General features: G+C 43.5%; 2 protein-coding genes across 2 annotated transcripts; both read right to left on the bottom strand.

The window, feature by feature from the left end:
* On the bottom strand, positions 53-2,699 carry LOC110431286 (transport and Golgi organization 2 homolog). Its single transcript, XM_021450262.1, has 5 exons — positions 2,539-2,699; positions 2,027-2,216; positions 1,419-1,625; positions 766-960; positions 53-410 (listed from the first exon to the last, which is right to left on the bottom strand). Exons 1-5 carry the CDS (start codon positions 2,619-2,621, stop codon positions 285-287), a joined length of 801 nt encoding a protein of 266 aa, XP_021305937.1. The 5' UTR covers positions 2,622-2,699; the 3' UTR covers positions 53-284.
* LOC8069233 (glycosyltransferase family 92 protein Os08g0121900) lies at positions 7,354-9,514 on the bottom strand. Its single transcript, XM_002437589.2, has one exon. It carries the CDS (start codon positions 9,432-9,434, stop codon positions 7,602-7,604), a length of 1,833 nt encoding a protein of 610 aa, XP_002437634.2. The 5' UTR covers positions 9,435-9,514; the 3' UTR covers positions 7,354-7,601.

Here is a 24,148-nt window from a genome sequence, read left to right as displayed (position 1 = left end):
AATAGCTTGCTAAGATTTCTCGAGTAAACATGTCCAAGAAGGCAAGAAAAACTGATCTTACACAAAGTCTGTAAATTTATATATTTGGTGTATATATTTAAACTTACACTTCTGCTTGACATTTTATTGTCAAGTGACAAATCTGCTTACAGTAAATAATGTAATTGGCATCATGATGGGATCTTAGATAGTTCTGAAAGGTGACTCAGGATCAGGGAAAGAATGAAATTCACAATTGTGTCTCTATTTATTTTTGGTTGCCAGCTTTTCCTGTGCATTGCCTACTACTCTATCTGGTAATTCACTGTGTGATCCTTCCATATACCACTCTCAAGGTACTTCTCGTACAAGCTAGCTTCACCATCATAGTTCACTGATAAAACAGCTGTGCTCCGTGTCCCGTAGAGGCCCTTCACCAAAACAGAATTCATAAGTTCATTTCTGAAGTATTAGCCATTTAGCCTAATTTTGTGTACACACACACACACACACACACACACACACACACACACACACATATATATATATATATATATATATATATATATATATATATATATATATATATATATATATATATATATATCTGTGTGTGTGTGTGTGTGTGTGTGTGTGTGTGTGTGTGTAGAGACCCTTCACCAAAATAGAATTCATAAGTTCATTTCTGAAGTATTAGCCTATCTTTATGTACACAGATATTTATAAGTGGACAATTGATATAGTTTTTTCAACCAGTTGAACCCTGAATCAAGAGATTTTTCTCACTTGGTCAGTTTGCACCTCGATGAAGATGGAGCTCAGACCATGCTCCCAGTTGGGATCACAACCAGTTTTTGGCAGTCTATCTTTGTCAGCCTTTGTGGTGTCAGTCATTAGCCTCTCAACTATATCCTTCACTTCAATCTCATCGCCACCATGCTCCCTAAGAAGCTCCCTGAAGTTTTTACCGAGGCGAATTGCCTACAAGTGCATACACAACAATGAAAAAAAAAATCCCTTTAGGTACTTCACACTGTCTTCATGAATAATGGTCTTGGTATGATGAATGGTCCCTGAGAGACAGAGTAGGTTGCAATAATGCATTGTCATCTTATCTTACATCTTGCACATGCTGTGCTATAAATTGAGTTAAATGCAATGTTGCTTATTACTAGGGAAGTACTTTAGATGGTTCACCTGTACCTTTCTCACGCTTTTCCCAGCTCAATGTTTTCTCTGTGATCCATCATTTTAGTGCAGCTAAAAATAAAATAATTAACATGACACCTCATAGGCATTCAGCATTTCTAGTTTTGTACCTACCAATATGTGCTACCCACTATACCGAATAAAATCATCCTGTTCATTTTTATTTGCAAGGCATTTTTAGTTTTTTAGCTATCTACAAATCTTGTTGAACATGAAAGTTCTCTGCTTACCTTCTGCCAAGGGCTATCTAGCCTTGCATTGGACAGCACATGGAGTCCTGGTGAGACGAGTTGAATTGTTGCAGGCTGCCCCTTAGGCCGGTTTGACACATAGACCATGATATTTGTTGTTAGATCAGCTAGTATGAGGTTGAAGCCATTGTATTCATGAGCTTCTTCTGCCACTTCAGTTGCAACTTCGAGTGGGCTCTTGTTGCTCTGCACCGCACAGACTTGATTATGTGTGTGCTATTCAGGAACAATTTTACATAGAAGATAATTTCATGTTGATTAATCATATGTTCTTACAATACATGCTAGAGTTATCAGTTGTAATATTATGAACCACTAAAGTGTTTTCAATGGATTTTTTTTTTTGGTTTATAATGGGAATGCGGTGTGAATATATGTTCCTATGTGCACTGTCTAGTGTCTACACCAATCACTGAGACACTGACAAAACAAAGGTTTTGTCAGACAGTGACCAAATCAGCTGCTAAGGAATGACGGGGACAGCAGAAGTATGATGGAAAACAAGAACTTGGGTTGTACAAGAAATGAATCTATCTTTCTCGGTATCACCTAGATCAGCTAAGCTGTTGCTATGTTTTGCTATATACCTGCAGGAACCTGAGAGGCAGATCTCCCCTAGTCCGTGCACCGGGCATGGCATCTGGTTCAAGCACATTGGTCAGGAAGGCAAGCCTTCCATCCTTGGTGCACCCCATCCATGTTCCTCCACCAAGCACATCCCTGCCACCAAGAATCTTCTTTGAGCCTTCTCCCCACCATCCTACTGCTTTTGTAGGCCTGCATCAGTTCAAGAAAAAAGATACAAAGTGATGAACACTGAACAGCTAGCATTGTTGTTTTGCAGTGGGTAACCTTTCTATAGCCTGTAGGTTTCTCTAGCAGCATTTTGTTTCTGAGAACTGAATGAATGATAGGAGCATGCACAATATGAACAGTATCATCACATATGTCAGTGTGGTTCATGGGAATTCTGTCAGTGAACGTATAAGTTAGGAGGGAAAAAAGTACCCAATTTTCCAAATAGTACCTCATATGGCAGAACTATTACTTGCAGATTGGGGTCCTACACAGATCAATAAAACCAAGCAAGATCACGCACCTGCTGTGGAACTCATCTCTGTTGAGAAGCAGGAGGAGTTGGTGCACAGGGTGAGCCTGCCAAATCCATGCAGCAATGCACATGGCTTCAGGTGGTTTCTACTCCTTTGGTTGGTTGTAAGTAACTCGCTTGTTTGCAACTATCTTAGCTGATGGTTCTGCCTTGCGCACGCCTTTGTATTTATAGGGAGAAGGTTGGAAGGAGAGCAAAAGCACAAGGAGCCCACAGAGTCTTTGCATTATTGGCTGCAACCAGGTGCTCTGCAGTCTGTCATTCTTCTGCCAGAGTTCCATCATGTTTAGTTACAAGGTTATATTACTTTGCATGTGACTAGGGTCCCTTCCTCACCCCCGACGTCCTCTATATTTGGCGAAATATTTAGTACATCATCTCAGGATAGCTTTTAATTAGTTTGGTCCATGATCTGTGTGAGATTTGGAACAGGCTCTCGTACTGTTGACACTGGTTGTATGGATTAGTGTGCTTATCGCTCAGGAACGCAACAGGCTTATACTAGAACCGAAAACAGGAGGCAGCGCTCTTTACTCTGTTATGACTGGAGTGTGCTGGTTTTGCAGGCCCCGGGAAACTCAGCCATATCTGAACGAAACCAAGGCGTGCTGGATTGTGAAAAACAAAAGCGGTAAGCAACGACCTGACCTTTCGAAGCAATATATGACCCCTGTTTCTGTGTATGACCAGAATTCAAAAGGCCAGTACTGAATCCACCAATCTGTTTCCTGTGGGTAGTTGGCGCTTGGCTGTGGTGGTTCACACTCACACGTGTTGAGCTCAAAGAGCAGCATGCCCTGGCCTGCACGGCGGTTTTCAGGCACTCGTCATCTACTTTATCTGTTTCCAAGTACAATGTTCTTTCTTGTTGCAATACATATTTGTTATTTTCCGCTCATGTTTATCCTGTCGTGTGATGGATGTGCTACCTATTTATAAAATATCAGTGTCGTGTGCAGGATTCTTCTCTTTTAGCCGCAAGGTTTTCTGTTGATAATATATAGACGCGGCCGCTGTTTATAGAAAATATAATTAAATAACTCGTTGGTGCTGTCATGGTACTGACACACACGTATCAGGTCATACACTGTTTAAAACGGTCACAGTGCATTCCTTCCTCCTAGAGTTTCCATGGATTAGATGCTATACCAACTAAAGCTCTTAAAGGTTATTTGTTACCATTATGATCAAAAAATAAACTTGATGGCCAACAACAGAGTATATTGATATCATGTGAAACTTTGCAGAAAGTCAGGTTGTTTGGTTTCTTTGGACCTTTTGAGGGGGCACTGGTCCTGGATTGGTATTGGGTAAGTTGTTGACTCCTTCTCACTTATCTCTCATCTCACTTATTTGGTTTAGATGGAGAATAGTCATCTGGCACTTGGTGGTTAGATATTAGTGTCACTCATACAGTGGTTGTCCATCAATTTTCTTTTTCAGTATGTAAGAAGTAGCTGGACCATCTTCTAGAGATTTTTCATCAATGGTTACAATTCTAATAAGTTACTTGGTACAATTAACTGTTCTGGGAAAAAAACATGTGTCAGAAACTAGCAGCAACCTAGTTTGGTGGTTTTGTAGTTTTGAGAATGAAGCTTGTCGTTGTAAAAAAAGAATAAGGATGGAAGTAGCTAAACAAGTTTTGTAGTTTTGAGAATGAAGCTTGTCATTGTAAAAAAAAAATGGAAGTAGCTAAACATTTATTGTGGGTCAGCAAAATTAGAAGGACAATAACACAAGTGCTCATAGGTTGGGGGTCACTACAACCTACCATGTCGGCACCCAATTACACCGAATGCCCAGTGATGCACGCTACCACTTTGCCAATAACCAACGGCGGCAACCAGCCATGTACCTTGGAGTGATTGCTGCTACCATAATGCTCTTAGCATGCATGAATGCGTCTCTTATTTCTACTAGTACAGTATACTGCAGATTTTTTTTTTTTTTCAAAAAAGCCGGAACAATTCGTTCCCGGATCTTAAAAAAAAAAAAAGATACTGCGGATTTCGACGAATGAAATTCAGTGCCGCAAACCAATTCCATGGAAGCAGACTATTCATTACTGCATTTTGCCTCTGATTTAAAGCCACAAAAAAGTGGGTGAGAGAGACTTGCATCCGGAAGCACTCAACAGTAGTATGGTGTTATCCATGCACTTGAAATCATGGCTTCTGGAAAGGGACATTTGGCTTGTCTCTCGGAGAGTACAGTGCATTGTGATAGTACATGGCATTATGCCAAGTTACCATGGAGTTTCGTCCCAAAACAAGTATATATATACAATATAAAAATATGTATTAGTGCTTTTTTCCCTATAAATTTAGTCAAACTTAAAATAACTATAAAAGTTAGATTTAATTTGGGTCTAGAAGTTGATTTAATTTGGGATAGAGGGAGTATATACTACTCTCACATATGTATATGTACCAGAGTTTTCTTCTTCCCTTGAGGTAAGCCAGCTAAATAAATATTTTTCCCATTTTGAGACCATTATCATATCTGTATTCTAAATGTATGTATGTTTATAGTGTATATATTTACACGTGCGTATACTATAATAGGCCTCTTTGCAACAATCCTATTCGGCCCAAGACTTTGGCAAGACAATAGGCCGTGTTTACATGGGCTTTCTTCTTAAGTTTGGCCCGTCAGGCTTTCATCTAGGAATTCCTCTATCAGCCTCTTTCTTAAGTAGCCTTTGACCCCCTCAAAAAAAAATCTTAAGTAGCCTTTGACTGAAGAAGGTGTGTTCCCACTCCCACCTTTTTTTTAAGCTACCGGCAAGAGCTTTGTATTGATAAAGAAGGTGTTTTCCCCTGTAGTTGAAGTTGGAATAGAAAGATACTCTACATCTGTCGGCCTTTGGAGTTGCAGAATGTTTTTTTGTTTCCATAATAGCCTAAGCCGAAATTCATTACGATTCTACTGAAATTACAGAGTTGCATTGTGAACGGAAAGATAAACGCGAAACTACTGATTGAAAAGAGTAAAACCGATCACACAGGGATCTGACTCCGAGTGTTCAACACAGCGAAAACTCATGAAGATAGCCACTTTGGCTAAAAAGATCACAGCTAGACAACGAAAGGCGCCAACTGGCTATCTTCATGAGCAATCTTCTCGGCATCCTTCTTGTGAAAACACAGTGCAGGCCTTGTTTACTTCCAAAATTTTTTGCAAAATAGAAATAGTAGCACTTTCGTTTGTATTTGGCAAGTATTATCTAATTATGAACTAAGTAGGCTTAAAAGATTCGTCTCGACAATTCCGACCAAACTGTGCAATTAGTTTTTATTTTCATTTATATTTAATACTCCATGCATACGTCTAAAGATTCGATGTGACAAAAAATCTGAAAAATTTTGCAAAATTTTTGGGAACTAAACAAGGCCGCAGTCTTCTTGAAGAGACAAATAGAGTTCCAAACAAACAAAGGTTTGCCGTTCTATTTGTTTCAAACAAATAGAGTTTCTAGTTCTCCAAATGGCCTAACATATAGCTGCCAGCCCCATAGCGTACACCTGCTGACCTTGGGGCAAACTATTACTAATACAAAACCAGTATTGGTCCAAGTTACTTGGTCTACAGTCAACCCGTTCGTTTTGCTGAAATTTGATTTGCGCTGATGTTGAAATGTTGTGGGAAGAAAAATACTGTTCCTTCATTAGAAAGTACTGCTTCGCTGAAATTTGGCTGTCGCACATTCAAAGAAAATGTGACGCACACTTTCCTTATCTGTGCAGAAGGCACATATTCGTTGCCTTTCCACTTACGTTTACAAAGGTTATCTTTAGTAAGAATTGCTTCTTCTAGCAACCATATAAAGATCTTAATTTTCAGAGGGATTTTAGCTTTCCAAAATTTCCTGAAGCTGTCCCCAAACTTTTTACTACAGAGATGTTTATACGTAGATCTCAACGACAAGCGTCCAGACTTCTCCCAGTTCCAACTTGCCTTATCATTTTCAAGGTTAGTATTGTATCTATGGACAATAATATCCTGAAGTCTTCTGAGCAGATTTTGAAGTTCCTCGTGCAACCATCTCCTGAAAGAGAGGCGCCATGTCTCTGTCTCATGGAGTTGCAGAATGTAACTTTGGCCTTGTTTAGGCCTTGTTTAGTTCACCCCAAAAATCAAAAAGTTTTCAAGATTTCCTGTCACATCGAATCTTGCGACACATGTATGAAACATTAAATATAGGCGAAAACAAAAACTAGTTGCACAGTTTAGCTGTAAATTGCGAGACGAATCTTTTGATCCTAGTTAGTCCATGATTAGATAATATTTGTCATAAACAAATGAAAGTGCTACAGTAGCGCCATTGTCTCTGTTTCATGGAGAATGTAACTTTGCTTGACTACAACTATCTAGTTTTTTTCCTTATTATATAACCTTGTTTAGTTCCAAAAATTTTTGCAAAACAGACACTATAGCACTTTCGTTTGTATTTGACAAATATTGTCAAATCATGGACTAATTAGGCTCAAAAGATTCGTCTCTTCAATTTCGACCAAACTATGCAATTAGTTTTTATTTTCGTCTATATTTAATACTCCATGCATGCGTCTAAAGATTCGATGTGACGGGAAATCTGAAAAAATTTTGCAAAATTTTTTGGGACTAAACAAGGCCAGGTATCATCGCATACACGTTAGCATATATGCTGATGCCAACATCACATTCACATGATGCTTATTCCACCTGCCAATCACATGGAAGCATACTGTATCATGCATGCATGATTATATATTATATTATATAGAATACAAACAAAGAATTGAAGGTAAGCAACGACTGATCAGTTAGCTTTTTGTACACATTTCTTGCCAGTGCCAATCCGCTGCAACAAGAAAGGCATAAATAATCACATGGAAGTTACACCTCCTCCTAACCGTCTTTGTACACCTTTGTTAAATCACATAAAAAATGATTAACAAAACCCTGTCTGTTGAAAGAATCAAAATGAATTCTCCCTAATCTACTCTGTATAATATACATGTATGTTTCCGTGTCCAATTAATAAAGAGTATATACCAAAACTAATACTATGAGCTGCTGTGAGTTGTCCCTCCAACCGGCCGGTGATGAGCAAGCTTATTGGTGAATCCAACACCAAACCACCTCCGTGTCACGTCCCGGAGCAGGGTGTCCTCCACCTCGCAGAACTTGTGTGGCCACCCGGCTGGTTCAACCGCCTCGAACCCTAGGCCGGGTGTGCGGTCCTTGGACCCATGGTTGACCCGGTCGGTCCAGTCCGCCACATAGGTGGACACACGGCGGCGGAACTTGACCTTGAACTCATCCCAAGCCTGGTACTTGTAGTGGTTCACCCTCACAGCCCTCGATCGCTCCCACTTGAACTCGGGCCGAAGCTTGAAATGGTGGACAGAGTTCATCAGTGATGGGGCCACAGAGTCGAGCCTAACGAGTGACTTGTGGCGCTCCTCGGCTCGCCTCCGGCACGTGTACCCTTGGGTGACTCCCTCCTTGGGGTGCTTGGTCCGCCCTGAGGGCCCGAAATCTTTGCACCCTAGCGTGACCTGCCCGATGTTAGGCTTGACGGCGGTGACAACGGACCGGAGCATGGATTTGGTCGGCTTGCTCGACCCAGCCCAGTCTGGGGAGAAGATGAACTCATCGACGTCGATGAACGCCATCCACTCACACGAATCTCGGTGCACCGCGGCTGTGTAGGAGAACCCGGCCTCCTGCGTCTTGGGCCAGGGCCACGCGTGTGTGGATACGTGGAAGCCCTCCGCGCTGAGCTGGTGCACCTGGCCCTCCAGGTCATCCCCGCTCCCGTTGTCGTAGAGGTAGAAGCGGTCGACGCCCACCGCCGCGTGGTAGACCACCCACTCCCGGAGGAACTTGGCCACGTCGCGGACCATGGTGCAGCCGCAGATGAGCTTCTTCTTTGGTGGAGGAGGAGGAGGAGGAGGAGGAGGGGTGTAGGTCGCCACCGAGGGGATGGGGTCCTCGCCAGCGACGGCGATCGTGACGCGAAGCTGCTGCGCCTCGGCTGGGGACGCGGTCATGGTCATGGCGGCAGTGCTTGGCGGCGGGGGGCACCGGAAGACCTGCTGCGCCGAGGTAGAGGCCGGGAGCGAGGCGACGACGGTGGCGGCGCTGCCGCTAATGCCGCGGCGGTAGTAGATGCACCGGACGTCCGTGGCGTCGCGGTTGACTCCCTGGCGCGCGTTGACTCCCTTGGCGAACACGAGGACGTCGCCGCCGGCGGCGAGCGCGGCGGAGTCGTACACGAGGCGGCCGCTCCAACGCATCATCTCCGGCGTCAACGACCGCTCTTCCTCCGAGGACGACGACGACAGCGTGGTAGTGGCGGCGACGACGACGAGGCGTGGCGCGCGGAAGGGCCTGCTGTGGCGGCGCTCCGGCCTGGGCATGGCGCACGTGTAGGCTCGGCGGCCGGACGCGGGCATCCTCCCGAGCGACCGCGCCGGGGACGTGGCCCCGGCCGGGAACGCGCACGTGGCGTTGCCGGGGGGCGCGTCGTCGTCGTCGCCGGGGCGGAGCAGGACGAGGACCTCCCAGTCCGGGAGCAGCACGGCGTCGAGGTCCGACGAGCGGTGGTGGCCCTGCCCCACCGCTCGCGGGGCGACGACGGGCGAGGTGGGCCTGTCCGGCTCGTCCTCGTCCCTCCGGACGGCGCGGAGGGTGGTTAGCGGCTGGCGGTGGCGGCGCGGCGGCACGAGCTGCAGGGCGCGGCGCGCGGTGGAGAAGGAGGAGGACGGGGTGGAGGTGACGAAGGCGAGCAGCGCGGCGAGGGAGAGGGCGACGAGGAAGAGCAGGCGCAGTAGGGCCCTGGTGGTGGCGCGGCGGCGCGGCGAGGGCGGCTGCATGGCTGGCGATTGGCCCATGATGATGAAGAAGAAAACGCGGGCGAGGCGGGCTGGGCTGATCAGTCAGCGGAGCGCCCCCGCCCTGCTGGTCTCTCTTGTCATCAGCTGATGAATACGGTATGTGCGTGGGCGTGGCAGCATATATATATATATATATATATATGCGGTTATTGGTTGGTCCACGCACGCTAGGTAGAACGACACGGACTTGGACTGGAGGACGCTCGCGTCGCGTGTTTTCAATGGAATGGAATTCGACGCGAGTTCGTTCAAGTCGGTTGGAAACTTCCTACGAACTAGGGTCGTTTACGGTTTTTGAATTCGTATATGTAGGGGGCTTCGGTTAGGCTCTTTAGAGCAAGGTCCCTATTCTAAATCGTAAAAAAATTCACTTTAATAGGACTCCTATTTGAAAAGCACTCCTAAATTTTAGTTTTGAGTCCCTAGCAATAGGATCCTCTCGAACAACAGCCGTACACCTTGACGGCGATAGGTGAGCTGTCCATGAGTCTGGTGAGGTACATGTGCTGGAGCCACCGTGGCCCACCACGACCGCCTCGTCGAAGCCACCGGTCAGCGCCTCCACCTGCTGCTGCGCCTCTTTCTTGACGGCTGCTATTAGTAACGCTTGCTGCTGCTGCTGCTGCTACTTGGGCTTGGCCGCTGCCGCCGCTGGCTGTGGCTAACGATGACGAGGCGCTACTGGAGCTCGTGCCTCTAGGTCGGCGTCGACGGAGGGTCGACGGCGCAGGGCGGCCAGGCAGTGGCGGATGAGAAGGAAGGTGATGGCGCCGAAGGCTAGCAGGAGGACGGCTCAACAACATGCAAATGGAAAAAGTAGGGACCCAATTTGCATGCTGGGCTGGAGTTGCTCTTAGAGCAACTCCAATGGAGTTCTAAATAGGCCTACATTCTAAATTTTAAGAGCTTGAGTAAAAAAACAATTCTAATTACCTCCTAAGTGGGCTCTCATTTTACGAGTACTCCCAAATTTTAGTTACAGGCCCCCAAGAACAGGACCTTCCTATCCTCTCCCTCTCCTCCGACGCCCCCAATGCCACCGCGCCGCCCTCCCACCGCCTCCTCCTCGCCCTTCATGCGAGCGCCCCCTCCTCTCCAGGCGTCGTCGAGCAGCAGGCCGCAGTCCACCGGCCTCCATCTCCCACCTCACGAGCAGGCCGCAGGCCGTCATGATCCGCGTTGTTGGTGTGTCGGCCAGGGCACCTTGTGGGCCGCACTATTGGTGAGGACGAGGCCGCCGTCGAAGGAGAGGGAGGTGGGTGTAGACCTGCCTGGAGGCTCCGCGTTTCACCCGGAGGTTCCGCGTCTCCAGCAGCACCTGCACGCAGCTAGGGCGGCCGGCGCCGACGGCAACTACCTGACGTTGTTTGAGACGAACATGGTCACTGTCGCGCTGGGCGAGACGATTGACGTGCTGATGACTGCGACGCACCGCCGACACACTACCACATGGTCACGCTCGCCAACCAGCCGCCGAAGCCGGACCCGCAGATCCCCGTGTTCGTCTCACGAGGCCTAGTCTGCTACGCCGGCGGCGACGACAACAACGGCCTCCTGCCCGTGTCGGCGGCGGCCGTGCCCGTCATTCCCGACTAGCACAACACTATGAGGTCCTACTACTTCCACGGCAACCTCATCGACCTTGCGTACCTGGAGCTCCTTGTAGGGGCTTGTGCTAGAGTTGCAATAGATTTTGGGTCCCTATTTTTTACAGGGCAGCATGCAAATGGAAAAAGTAGAGGCCCAATTTGCATGTTGGGCTTACTGTTCCTTCTATGTTCTCTATTAGCGTGTTTGGTTGCCTGCCTAGAAGACATAGAAGGCCCAATTTGCCTAGCATACAACCAACCAAATGATGTGCTGCTGCATTCAAGGAGAGTATGATCAATACTGTATTCATGAAGAGTATGACCAGTCCACATATAGACAATCGAACAGGCTAATGTGTGTATCCTATGTTGAGTAAAACCAAGGTTTAGCTAGGCGCTAGGCGGAATCTAGGCGCTGACCCATTGCCTAGCGCCTAGTCGGGAGTACTCGCGCCTAGGCGCTCCTAGACGTTTTCCTAGGCGTTTTGGCAATCAATGAGACATGCAGTCACAGACACTCAATCAGAGAGGAGGCGGGGAGCAGGGGAGGGGACACGGGACAGGGGAGCAGCCTGAGAGGGAGGGGTGAAGAACATGGGAGGGGAGAGGAGCAGGGGAGAGCAGCCGCTGGCGGAGGAGGGGAAGGGGATTGACCATGGGACGGGGAGGGGTGCGCCGGCGGGGAAGACCTCGCGCCTGATTCCATCTGCGCGCGCATGCCCTCGGCGTCCGCCTCCGCGCGGAAACCTTCGCGCCCTGGCTCGCTGCGGCAAATTTCCGCGGGCGCGTGCGTCCGCATCCGCTTCCGCGTCGCTTCCACGCCCATCTCGCGCGCCCCTTAGTTCCGCCTATCGCCGAGATGGGCGACTACCCACCTAGTCGAGGCGACGGGCTTCGCCCAGCGCCTAGTCGCGACTAGTCGCCGCCTAGCCGAACTATGAGTAAAACACATCGCGGGCTCTAAAATTGTTTCAAAATTTCATTTCATCTACCTAGGTCTCCATGAATGAACTCTCAAAATTGCACTATCAGTTATTGGAGCTTGTGTGTGTGTGGGGGGGGGGGTTTATTAATTTGAGGACATTGTTACATTCACTAATCAATGGTATTCAAGGATACAATTAACTATATATATACATGCCAAAACAAAAGGGTTATGCAATCGAGCTTTTTTATCATTTCAAGGTTTCAATACACATTCTCTAAGTCTAGGTTTGCCTCTGCTTGTTAAGGCTTATAAATTATAATACATGTCTTTTTAAAATGTTATTTTTTGGTGGCCAAATTTGTCGTAAGTTCCCTACATATCCAAACAGGCCTCACAAGCTTCGTGCAGCGTTCCTGTTTGTTCCGATGAATTTTGGCTTATGATGAAATATTGCGAAAGAAAAATATTGTTCATCCGCTGAAAAGTATTGTTGAAGTAGTGTGGACGACGCTCTATCTCCGTGCTCCCCTAGACATTAGTCTCTCACCGCATCGTTGTTAACCATCCCTACGCTTCTTCATCATTCACCTCGAATATCCTGATGTCTGCTTTAATAGTTGAAGCCATAGGGTCAAAGTTGTGCTCTATAAGTGGAAGTTAGGAGTAGGTGACATACCTATGATAAGTTTAAGGTCAGACCTCATGTGTCATCGTAAGGGCACCCACAATGGGATGTCACCTTACCATGGCCATCTATACACAATGGTGAATCGGCTCATCGAATAAAGAACAAATAAAGAAAGGGCCACGTATGGAGTATATCCCAAACCGAATCATTGAAGAGTCAATTCATACTACATGGTGTGGGACCCATATCTGACTCATCCCTTCTTTTTTTTCCTCTTCGCTTCTGTTCGCTTCACCGGAGACGCGCAGGTCACGACTGTCTCCATTGGCGAGGTCGTGGCCGTCTCCGCAGTCGTCTCCACTGGCAACAAGTTCGCGCAGGTCGCTGTCATCTCATTCAGTCTTCACGTAGGAGCGCGAGTTGCTTTTATCAAAGCCACTGGAGAAGCCCTAAGACAAGCTGCCAGACATGAAGATGTATCAAGGGAGGCCTTGTTTAGTTCACTCTCAAAAATCAAAATCTTTTCAAGATTCTTCGTCACATCGAATTTTACGCCACATGCATGGAGTATTAAATATAGACAAAAATAAAAACTAATTGTACAGTTTACCTGTAAATCACGAGATGAATCTTTTAAGCCTAGTTACTCCATGATTGGATAATGTTTGTCAAATAAAAACGAAAGTGCTACAGTTTCGAAAACTGTTCAGTTTTCGGAACTAAACAAGTCCGGAGTTAAGGAACCTGAGTGGCATCCCATGCTAGGTTAGTGGTCAGCTCGTATAATTTAGTTATATATATTATATCTTGCAGCTAGTTCATCAAATATTTACTATATATGTTTGATCCAAGAAAATATACTGGATCCAAGAAACAAGCATGCATGCGCGCGCAGTGAAATTTTTTTTAAACAAGTACACATGGAGCTAATAAAAAAAAAGTTGGGAGCATCTGCATTTGCAATGTAAATGGCGGGTGAGGGTTTTTTTTTTTTTTTTTTTGAGTGGATATAGATGGCGGTTGGCGGGTGAGTCGTGTGCACGTACGGGCGTCAGAGGCGTTGCAGCAGGCAGCAAGGTTCTGCGAATCTTCTTCTTCTTCTTCTTCTTTTCCTTGGGCTGGAGAAAGAAGAGAACGAACAGCTTCTTGTTTCAGGTCGTCTCGGTCTCATCTGACTCGCGCTGACTGGAACCACCACCCATCGACCCATGCATATATCATCATGCTCATGCATATGCCGGCCCTTTGAAAGTTTAGAGACTAGAAATTAAGTTGAGCATGACCACATCAATTATACCGGACCACTAATTAAATTTCATCTCCACCTTCGTCCTCTGACCCCCACCACGTACGCTACTCCAAAACAAGCACTAGAAATTAAGTTGAGCATGACCACGTCATCCTAGCTACTTGCTTCAATTCATTCATGATGTTAATGTTATCCCAGTCAAAGGAGACAGAACGTTTTCACGATATTCCAAGCAAGAGCTGGTCTTCACTCAATAATACAAGTCTTGTATATATGGCTCTACGGTGCCATGATGATGACACGCACGATAATACCACCTTAATTTAGTCCAGTTTTTTTTTTCTTTTTGCCGGTCAAGCTTCATTAACTTGAACCATTACTAGACCAGTTTCAATGGGTTCTTCAAAGGTGTTTTATTCTCATGTAATGTTTGTGACACATCAGCAAATTTTGTTGAGTTGACATATTAATTATGAAGAGAAAGACTGACATGCTTTTTCAATCTAGATGAAACATGTCACACGACACTAAAGATATCTAGCAGTGTCTTAGTAACTGTGTCATAAAACTTACCATTAAGACTGGTATTGTTCACACACACATCGGTGCATAACGAGTCGTATATATTATATATACAGACTCACGGTGTAAAATATATACACGATAATTATATTCACCTATGGAAAGTACTTTCAAAAATATTTAATTCCTTTTTCTTTGAAATATCATGTCTTCAAAGACAATACTGGTCATAATTTTGCCTTGTATAGACACCAGCCATAAACTCATTGCATGGATGTGGCTCAAAGGTCAAGTTGCTTCTTAGAGAAACTAAAGCTACATGTCTGGTTACCACCCTAGCTTATCCCTAACAAAGCGTTAACAACACGTGTGAATTTTTTTCTGATTACTAGCATGAGGTTGGATCTCACGAAAACTTTCTTTTGCATTTTCATGCAATTCCAATTCTACATATTTTTTATTCTAATCTTGTGTTTTAAGAATTCTAGAGGCCAGACTCCAAGTCCAAGGTAATTACTGCGATGAAGGATACATGAGGGTCATTTGGAAAATACCAGCTAAAGGTGTTGCTATGTAATACTCCCTCTGTCCTTGAAAGCTTCAACTCCTATAATCCGTGTCAGTCAAACTTTGACTAACTTTATAGAAAAGAGCATCAATATCTATGACATAAAATAAGTATCTTATGAAAATATATTCTATAATAAATTTAATAGTATTAATTTGGTACTATAAATCTTAGCGTTTTTTTCAATTTGGTCAAAGTTGTAAAAGTTTGACTTAGGACAGCTCTATAAGTTGCAGCTTTCAGGGAGAGAGAGTAATTTAGTTTATTAATGACATTGACGCGGGAGGGTGAGGGGGAGCTAGTGGGATGCATGGTATGAGAGCCATCGTGTTTGAAGGAAGCACCTGAAAATGATCGTCTTAGGCCTTGTTTGGATGCACCCAAAAATCTAAAACTTTATAAGATTTTCCGTCACATCGAATCTTGCGGCATATGCATGGAGCATTAAATATTGATAAAAAAAGATAACTAATTGCACAATTTACCTGTAAATCACGAGACGAATCTTTGAAGCCTAGTTATTCTATGATTGGACAATGTTTGTCAAATAAAAACGAAAGTGCTACAGTGTCAAAATCTAAAAAGTTTTTGGATCTAAACAAGGCCTTAACGTCTGATTGGACGGTGTAGGGCCACAATAATGTAGATTACAGTATGCATGGTTTCTTGATACGTACGGCACACAGATTTAAGATGACCGGTGGAATTTTCTATGATTAAATGTAAGGCCAGTAATTTCTACCGATAAATACTCCCTTCGTTTTTTATTGTCACATTTGATCTGTCCTAATCCACCGAGAGACTCGGTGTATAGACACCTTAATCCACTGCCACGTGGACAAATAACATCCGGTGGTTCGAACCCTCCAGCCTCTCGTCTCAACTCAACTGTTGCTTGGACAGTAATTTTCACTCACGAGCAAAAAACAGTTGCTTGGACTCAACTGTGTACACTCTTAAAAAATATTGAGAACATTCTTGACTGCAATGGAGTGACCCTTGTTGATTCGCTCAGAAGAATAGAAGACTATCATCTACAAATAAAAGATGTACGATATGCTCAGAGAATGCCTACAAACTTTTAGGCCTTCAACCTATCCCAAACTTTCATACAACAGAGAAGATAAACCATCAGCCCAGTAGGAGGAATAAGTATGGAGATAGTGAATTACTGCGGTGGACAGCTTGCATATTGAAGTATATAGCTAGTGGAGTTCAAAATTATAGATTAGATATAGATCACTAGACTCGTGTACATGTATAGTGAGGAGATTATATTCAGGCATTGTTAGATTCAAAAAAATTTTTGGATTAGGGTACTGTAGCATTTTGTTTGTATTTGACAATTATTTGAGCTCAAAAGATTCGTCTCGCAAATTATAAAAAACTATACAAATAGTTATTTTATATATATATTTAATACTCTATATATATGTGTTGTAAGATTGCATGTGTCAAAAATGTTGATTTTTTTTTTAAAAAAAATTTAGGTGTAACTAAACAAGGCCTCGTATACTACGATGCACAATTGCACAGGCCAGGCAACCACATATCCATTGGCTTGAAATTAATAATACTGCAGTTTAGGTGGATTTTGTAGTCGAGACAGGCGGCCTGCTGCCTCTAGTCTAGAAGTAGAACGCGTGGTGGCCTGGGAACAGAACGAGCGGGCCGGGCCTTCTCATACAAGATGGACGTACTCTTCCATCGTTTTGGCGGGCATGGGCTTCTTCGCCAACGTGTCGACCTCTCTTCTGCATCTAGCTAGCTAGCAGCTCGACCACGTCTACATCATCGACCCCAACTTACAAGCCGGACACGGCCACGCTGCCACCCAACGTCGCGGCCGCTGTGAACGGCGTCACACTGTGCGGTACGCTCTCAGGGGATATATATATATATATATATATATATATATATATATATATATATATATATATATATATATATATATATATATATATATATATATATATATATATAGCTCTTCTTCAGCTGGCTCAGCGACAGACTTGACCGGAAGAGCGTCGATCGTCTACAGCATAACATTGGTTGTCTGCTCCCTCGCCTCGATCTGGGCTCTCATTCCGGAGCACACCCGCCAACGCTATGCTTCTTCCACTTTCGGCTCGGCTAATTTGGCATCGGCGGCGATCGACTACCCGGCCGCTCAACGTCACCATGCATCATGTCCGAGACTACGCCAATAAGAAGACCTGCCATCTTTGCCATGCTGGGATTCAGGATCCTCGATCGTTGGTTGGCATCATCATCACGCCGGGAACACCAAGCACTAGCAGGCTGCCTCCGACGACATCTCCAGGGTGCTCCAGGTGGAGATCGAGGCGAAGGCGGAGAAGCTGGACAAGAGATCGTACGGCCTCTTTCTCTAGTTGCGCTCAGAGAGATGAAAGGAGAGACGATATAAGGGGTAGCTAACCTAAAGTACTATTATACCCTTTCAATTTATTTTGAAAATAATTCTGTGCTCATATACTTTTAGTTCTCTGGACCCAACACACACACTTCCTTTGTTTAGTACGTATAGGCAAGTCAGTACCCTCAAATAAAAGTAATAAACTCCATACCGATCGAGTACTAAATTAAAAGCTCTATATCCCCTATTTCTCTGTCGTATTTTCACACTGAAGCTACCGACGACCGAAGCTCACAGACTAGATTATCATCATGGATATTGGAATTGGAAGGCATCCAAGTGAGTCTCTGTGGTCCGGAAAATATATACCCGGATTATTCCAGCAGCAGCAGGCAGCGCAGCGTAGAGACCGCCATTGACGTACATTTACATACATGATGCATATGCTGAGTCCGTACGTCCGGTGACCAACCACTGCATGCTGTTTTAATTTGGTATTATGTAGATATATCTATCGTATGTGAGAACGTGCGAGATGGGATGATGGGATCGGCGGAATATGCATGCATTGGCATTGCATGTCATCTCTCTCTTTCTCTCCGATCCGATATATCCAGCACACACGGTTTGGCTTTTGGCTTGGGGGCATGCATGGCATGGTCGTCGTCGGTGTGGAATATATTGGATAGCCTAGCTACAATGATGCTAGTATACTACCCTTACGTACACTGGTGGTAGTCCAATTTTTTTTTTTTTTTTGAAAGGGTTCTTGACTTCTTGTGGTCAATGATCGATGCATAAATAATACATTTGCTTCTGCATATCCACCATATACCTATACCGCGCAAAGCCAGCTGCATGCGGATACTTTTTTGAACGAAAGCCCTTCTTTTCTTCCTCCTCCGATCCGGCAAATTAAACGAAGATTTATCAGCACACTAACTCTTCCGACCTCTCCGCCTCTAGCACCAAGCATACCACCACTTGTTGAATATTTTATACGTATGTTTTAATTATATTACGATCTGAGTCATATTAGCTAGGGACTATCTAACTCTATATCTATAGGCCATAAAAATGATATAATCCCTTGCTATAACAAAGTGAGCACTTGGTGGCTACTTTGGACGGTGACAAGCCCCAGGAGTGCCTAGATGTTGGTGTACCTATTGTTTATAATGAGGAGCGCTCGTATGCATGCATGCCACGAAGATATAGGCACATCGCAAAAACCTCGTTAATAAAAAATATCATGCCTTAATGTTATTCTCGTTTGTGTATTTTCTTCTATATGGTGTTATGCCTCCACATTCATTGGCTAGTACATCTATTATTTGTATTTGGATATAGCTGTGCACTCTATCAAGTGCTATTAAAGCTCATGGTAAAAAGCCTGGAAATTTTTTGGATTCACTAGTGGGAGAGGGAGGAGGGGCGTTAACGCGTCTTCGAGAGGATGGAGAGGAAGAGAAAAAACAAATAGAATACAAGGAGAAAGAGGAGATGGAGAAAAATAGAAAGGATGAGGTAAATGAGGTCACTTTTTTCACAAACATGCACATCATTGCACGCATTTCATTAAGGGGATAACAAGTTTTACATGGTGTGACCAAAGGCGGGCGAGATGCCCACACTTTGACACCCCACACAGAGAGATTACACATGTTGTTGTTTTTCGCGCGATCGTGCCTTAGCACATTTTTTTTATTAAAAAGAAGAGAGTTTGTTACAACACAAAGTTGCCACGGTAATCCGAAGTTATTGAAGCTACATAGCCCGATGAAACAAGAAGTTGTGATTACATGGATACAAACTGAGTGACTAAGGGGTTCGGCCATTCAAGAGAAGGCCATGAGCACCCGCAATGCCGTAAGCTAGCGCAAGACACCAATTGTCAACACAGGACACCAATTGTCAACCTCTTCCTGGATCTTTCAGTCCATTTGTGTCGGCGGAGTTGCGACACCATTGAAAATCCTTGTGTTCCACTCTTTCCATATCAACTGTCCAACGAGGAAGAAGAGCGAATCAAAACCCCTACAGATTGGGTGATTACACATGTTGTTAAATGAGACTTATGCGGCACACCTGTGTCCACTCTGGAGACAACCTTAGTTTTTCTCCTAGATGGACCAATATGGACGACGATGACAACTGCTCTCCAGCGTAGTACGTCCACGCGTGCATTACATGCACACCACAAGTACTTGCTACTTCACCATGCATAGCGGTCATTTTCAAAGGACGCGTCAGGATTCAATTCTTGGTTGCTAACCTAGCTAGACAGGACCCAGGCAGGAGTCGTTGCTAGCTTGAGGGTCTTGCTTCTTTGTCTGAATCCAAGCGGAAGTTAAATTTTGTGTCCACACATATAAAAAACTCTCTCAATCCAGAAATAACTGCACATCTCTTGCTTCGAGAAGTCAATCTTTTTAAAAAATTTGATTAGAGCACTCACAATGCAAGACTCTATCACAGATTCTAAAACAATTAATTACATATTATTTATGGTATTTTGCTGATGTGGCAGCATATTTATTGAAAAAGATATAGAAAAAATAAGACTCTAAATCTTTTTTAGACTCTAAGTCCACATTGTTCGATGTAATAAATAACTTTAGACTATATAATAGAGTCTACATTGTGAGTACCCTTAAATATAGGTACCACGGTCCATGAACCAAACATCGTCTAATTAGTTTATCAATATTATCTTGTGACTATGCGAACTGCTACATATTTACCAATACTGGGTTGTCTATAAAAATAAGGTAAAGTTAAATATGTCCTTAGGTCATATGCTCTTATCTCTATAGTCGTGTTGGATGCGTATGAGAATGGCTATGGCTCTTAGGCCCTGTTTAGTTATTCACCCAAAAAATTTTCATCCATCCCATCGAATCTTTGGACACATACATGAAACATTAAATATAGATAAAAAAATAAACTAATTACACAGTTTGGTTAAAAATCACGAGACAAAATTTTTAAGCCTAGTTACTCCATGATTAGCCTTAAGTGCTACAGTAACCCACATGTGCTAATGATAAATTAATTATACTTAATAGATTTGTCTTGCAGTTTCCTGACGAGCTATGTAATTTGTTTTAAAAACCCTTCCCGACATCCTTCCGACACATCCGATGTGATATCTAAAAAATTTTCATCCTCAATCTAAACAGGGCCTTAGTTCGTAGGATGCAGCTCTCTATACTGGCAATCGAGTGTTGGCCACGACTGTTCATGCTAGTTTGCTTCACACCCAGTGGCGAAGCTAGGATTTGAAACTTGGGTATTCCCATTTCTATGTTATAAAAAAAGGGTCAAATTTATAGGTTTAAAATATGGCTAATAACACTGTAAATCAGCAACTTTAAATCAATATTTACTTTCTAGAATCTAAACTTCTAATTGAAATACTAGTTTTTTTACCTGTTTTAAGCTCAAATGTGGAAAAATACTATAGATTATAGCATTATACATTCATATATATAAGTATATACACATATCTACATAAAAGTATATCAAAATAGTTAAGTATTTTCAAGAATACTGGGGAATACCTCTAGATCCGCCCATACCCAGGCCTCTACTTTCTTAGATGCAGACAATCGGTCATCAAGTGAGAAACCTCACTGAAAAAAGGTGAGCCATGCTCTTGTCTTAAGGTACTCCCTCTGTCTAAAAAAAATATAATTCTCGTTTTTAAATAAGTCAAACTATTTAAACTTTAACTAAATTTATATAAAAAATACTAACGATAATAATATATATAAATAAGTATCCTTAAATTAGTTATATAGAATAAATTTTTATAATAAAATTATTTCCATATATAAATGTTTACTCTATATTTACTGTAAACTTAGTTAAACTTAAGCTATATTGACTGACACAGATCTCATAATTATATTCTTTTCAGACGGAGATAGTATTAGCTTATTCGCCCAGACATAATGTTACTCAAGCACTGGAAAATTTCGAATGGGACAATCTTCACTCATAGTTGTACTTTGTTTTTGGGGTGCAATGGAATTTCAACTACAAAGAAAACACAGGTGCATGACTGGTCGGCCGTCTGCAACGAGTATATGGGAAAGATCCTAGCGTGTAGTAGCGCTGGGAAGCTCAGCATCATCAGCAGCTGACGGAGTGCGTGAGTGAAAAGTCACACATGTGAGTTCCAAAAAAATTTGCAAAATTTTTCAGATTCTCCGTTACATCGAATTTTACGACACATGCACGAAGCATTAAATATAAATTAAAAAATAACTAATTGCACAATTTGACTGTAATTTGCGAAACAAATCTTTTGAGCCTACTTATTTCATGATTAGATAATATATTTGTCAAATACAAACGAAATTACTATAGTGTCTATTTCGCAAAATTTTTTGCAACTAAACAAGGCCACAATGCATGAAGAAACCGATGACGTAAGAGATGATATGGCCAGGGACACAAGCATCAGTAAGCTAGTCCTCCATTGACCCAGTTATTGACTGAGAGATCATCAGAGATAGAGAACTAGAGATCCTGCCGCTGCCGGTGCCCGCGCGCCTGCCCGGCCGGCGACAGTCTCTCTCGATCAATTCTCATCCCAACACAAACGGGCAAGGCCGGGGTGGATTAATATTGGATTTTTTACACTACCATAGCAACCTCTAGTAGTTCTACTCGTATATGCTGATGGATGAAAAAAAAAAGGCCAGCGCCCATATGCCTTTACACACCATGCCTGTCTAATGGATGCATAATAACTCAAGTTGTGCCTGCCGGTCTCATATATTCTTATGTGCGGTTGGCCGACTAGATAAAGCACACACAGCAGACTGCAGACAGTGTATGTATGCGCGACTCAGCGTCAATGTTTGCCGGACTCGTCAAAAAAAAAATTGTTTGCCGGTCAGTGTGACCCAAGAAGCAGCACAGGAGCAGCCATTGGAAACAACAAACACACGCAGATTTTTCTCTAAAAAATAAGAATGGAAACAAGCAGACAAATAACACATGCTCACCGACTAACCGACCAGTTCAATTTGCCGGCGGTTTCCACTTGCATGCCGAACAAAATCTAGGCTTGTTACTCAGCACAAATATTTGTATTTTTGGCTAATAACTACCTTTTTTTCCCCATTTGTGGATGATGTATTAAGTTAGTCTCTCGGTGACGTTTATACACTATTACTGTGGGCCCCATGGCTAAGAAGTGCAACTAAAATGCATATGTGAACTGTTTTTTTAAACCGGCCTCTTTCTAGATATGGATCACATAAACGATCGTCTATAGAAATTCTTATTTTTGCAAGTCAGGTCCATCAATAATGGACATGAGACTGTGTCTTGCACTGTTAGGCATTTGGTTGTTGTAGGGTTATCATCGTAGGACCTAAAGATAGTGATGAATTTTGCCAGATGTTATAAGGGCCACGTGAATTCTACCAAAGTAGGTGAGGTCAATGAGGTGGAGGTGCAAGATTGGGGACCGCGAAACAGGTGTACTTAAAAAGACGGTTTTCATAAAAAAGTGTCTTAAATTATCTATATCTCTAGAAATCGATATCTATATGTGGGTGCATACCGCTCATGGAAACCATGTTTTTCGTGGTCACTGAACCAACGAGGAGTTTACTTTGGCTTTTCTTTGGTATCATTTGATATGGCTAGCCATATTTAAAGCTATAGTTGTGGGCTCCATGACCACTAGGTAGGTGGCCACCGCCGGGTGGTGTGTAGGACTTGCAAACTAACAAGGCTGAGTTCGGTGTGATAGTTCTAGACGATGACACGATAGTGGCAGAGCTAGGATCAACTTCAACTTTTAAGAAGGGTCAATTTGCATTATAGAGATCAATGTGCACACAAATACTAGAGCAATTAGTCACTAACAACATAAATACCTAACAATAAATAACAAGTAGAGTACAAATTACCATTTAAATAGTTTCTTCTAGTACTGTGGATAGGTTATATAGAGAGTACAAATTAATATGAGATTGTAAAATACCAATTTTACGTTGATTATTATTAGCCTTATAACTACTACTTAGGTTGTGGCAAGAGGTGGCCTTGCCTTAAGCTCCATCGGTACAGGGGAGAGCTAGAGATAGGGAGGTTGATAAGGTGAAAGGAATTGAGAAGGGTTAAAAATTATTTGCCTTTGGGAATAACACCTTCACATTCATATACAAACCGCAGTTGGAAATTGTGCTCTTGCACAGCCATTGAACTAGCAATGGGTTTCTCCCAACAACCTCTACAAACACCTTTTAATTGCCTCCAAATATGTGTTTTTCTACTCATGATAGGTGCTTTAGGTAGAGTGAGTATGAGTGTGTGTTGCACCAATGAGTGTGTGTATGTGAGCCTTGTGTTTATAATGTCAATGAAAAAAGAAATACCACTAGGCATAGATTGGGAGCGTTCTGCTTCATTCCACTCCACTAGAGATTTAGGTAGCAGAGCGCTGCAAAATGTTGCTACTCCCACCTGCTCCGCCAATTTTGCACTGGGGTGGAACAGAAAAACCAACTCCTCATGATGCAATCCTGCTCCCATCATTTTTCTTAACCACCGTACCCTCCTTCCCTCCTGTCGACTCGGTCTCTAGTGACCGCGGACTCCATGCACCCTCGTCTTCCTTCACTCTGGTGAGGAGAGCTCTCGAGTTGCGCAAACGTTTCACCGCTCTCCCTCCTCATCTTCCTCCATGGAGGTGGCCTCCTATAGCTCGCCCTAATCGTCTTCCTATGTCGCGATAGCCTCCCTTGCTTGCCCCTCTCTTCTTATGCTGTTATGGCCTCCTGCGCCGTCGTCGAGCATGGGCTAAAGCAGATAGTGGAATAAGTTG

Source organism: Sorghum bicolor, chromosome 10, assembly GCF_000003195.3.
Source record: "Sorghum bicolor cultivar BTx623 chromosome 10, Sorghum_bicolor_NCBIv3, whole genome shotgun sequence".
NCBI classification, from domain to species: Eukaryota; Viridiplantae; Streptophyta; class Magnoliopsida; order Poales; family Poaceae; genus Sorghum; species Sorghum bicolor.
The sequence above is the reverse complement of the archived record's forward strand: the minus strand, read 5'-3'. Positions and strand labels throughout refer to the sequence as shown.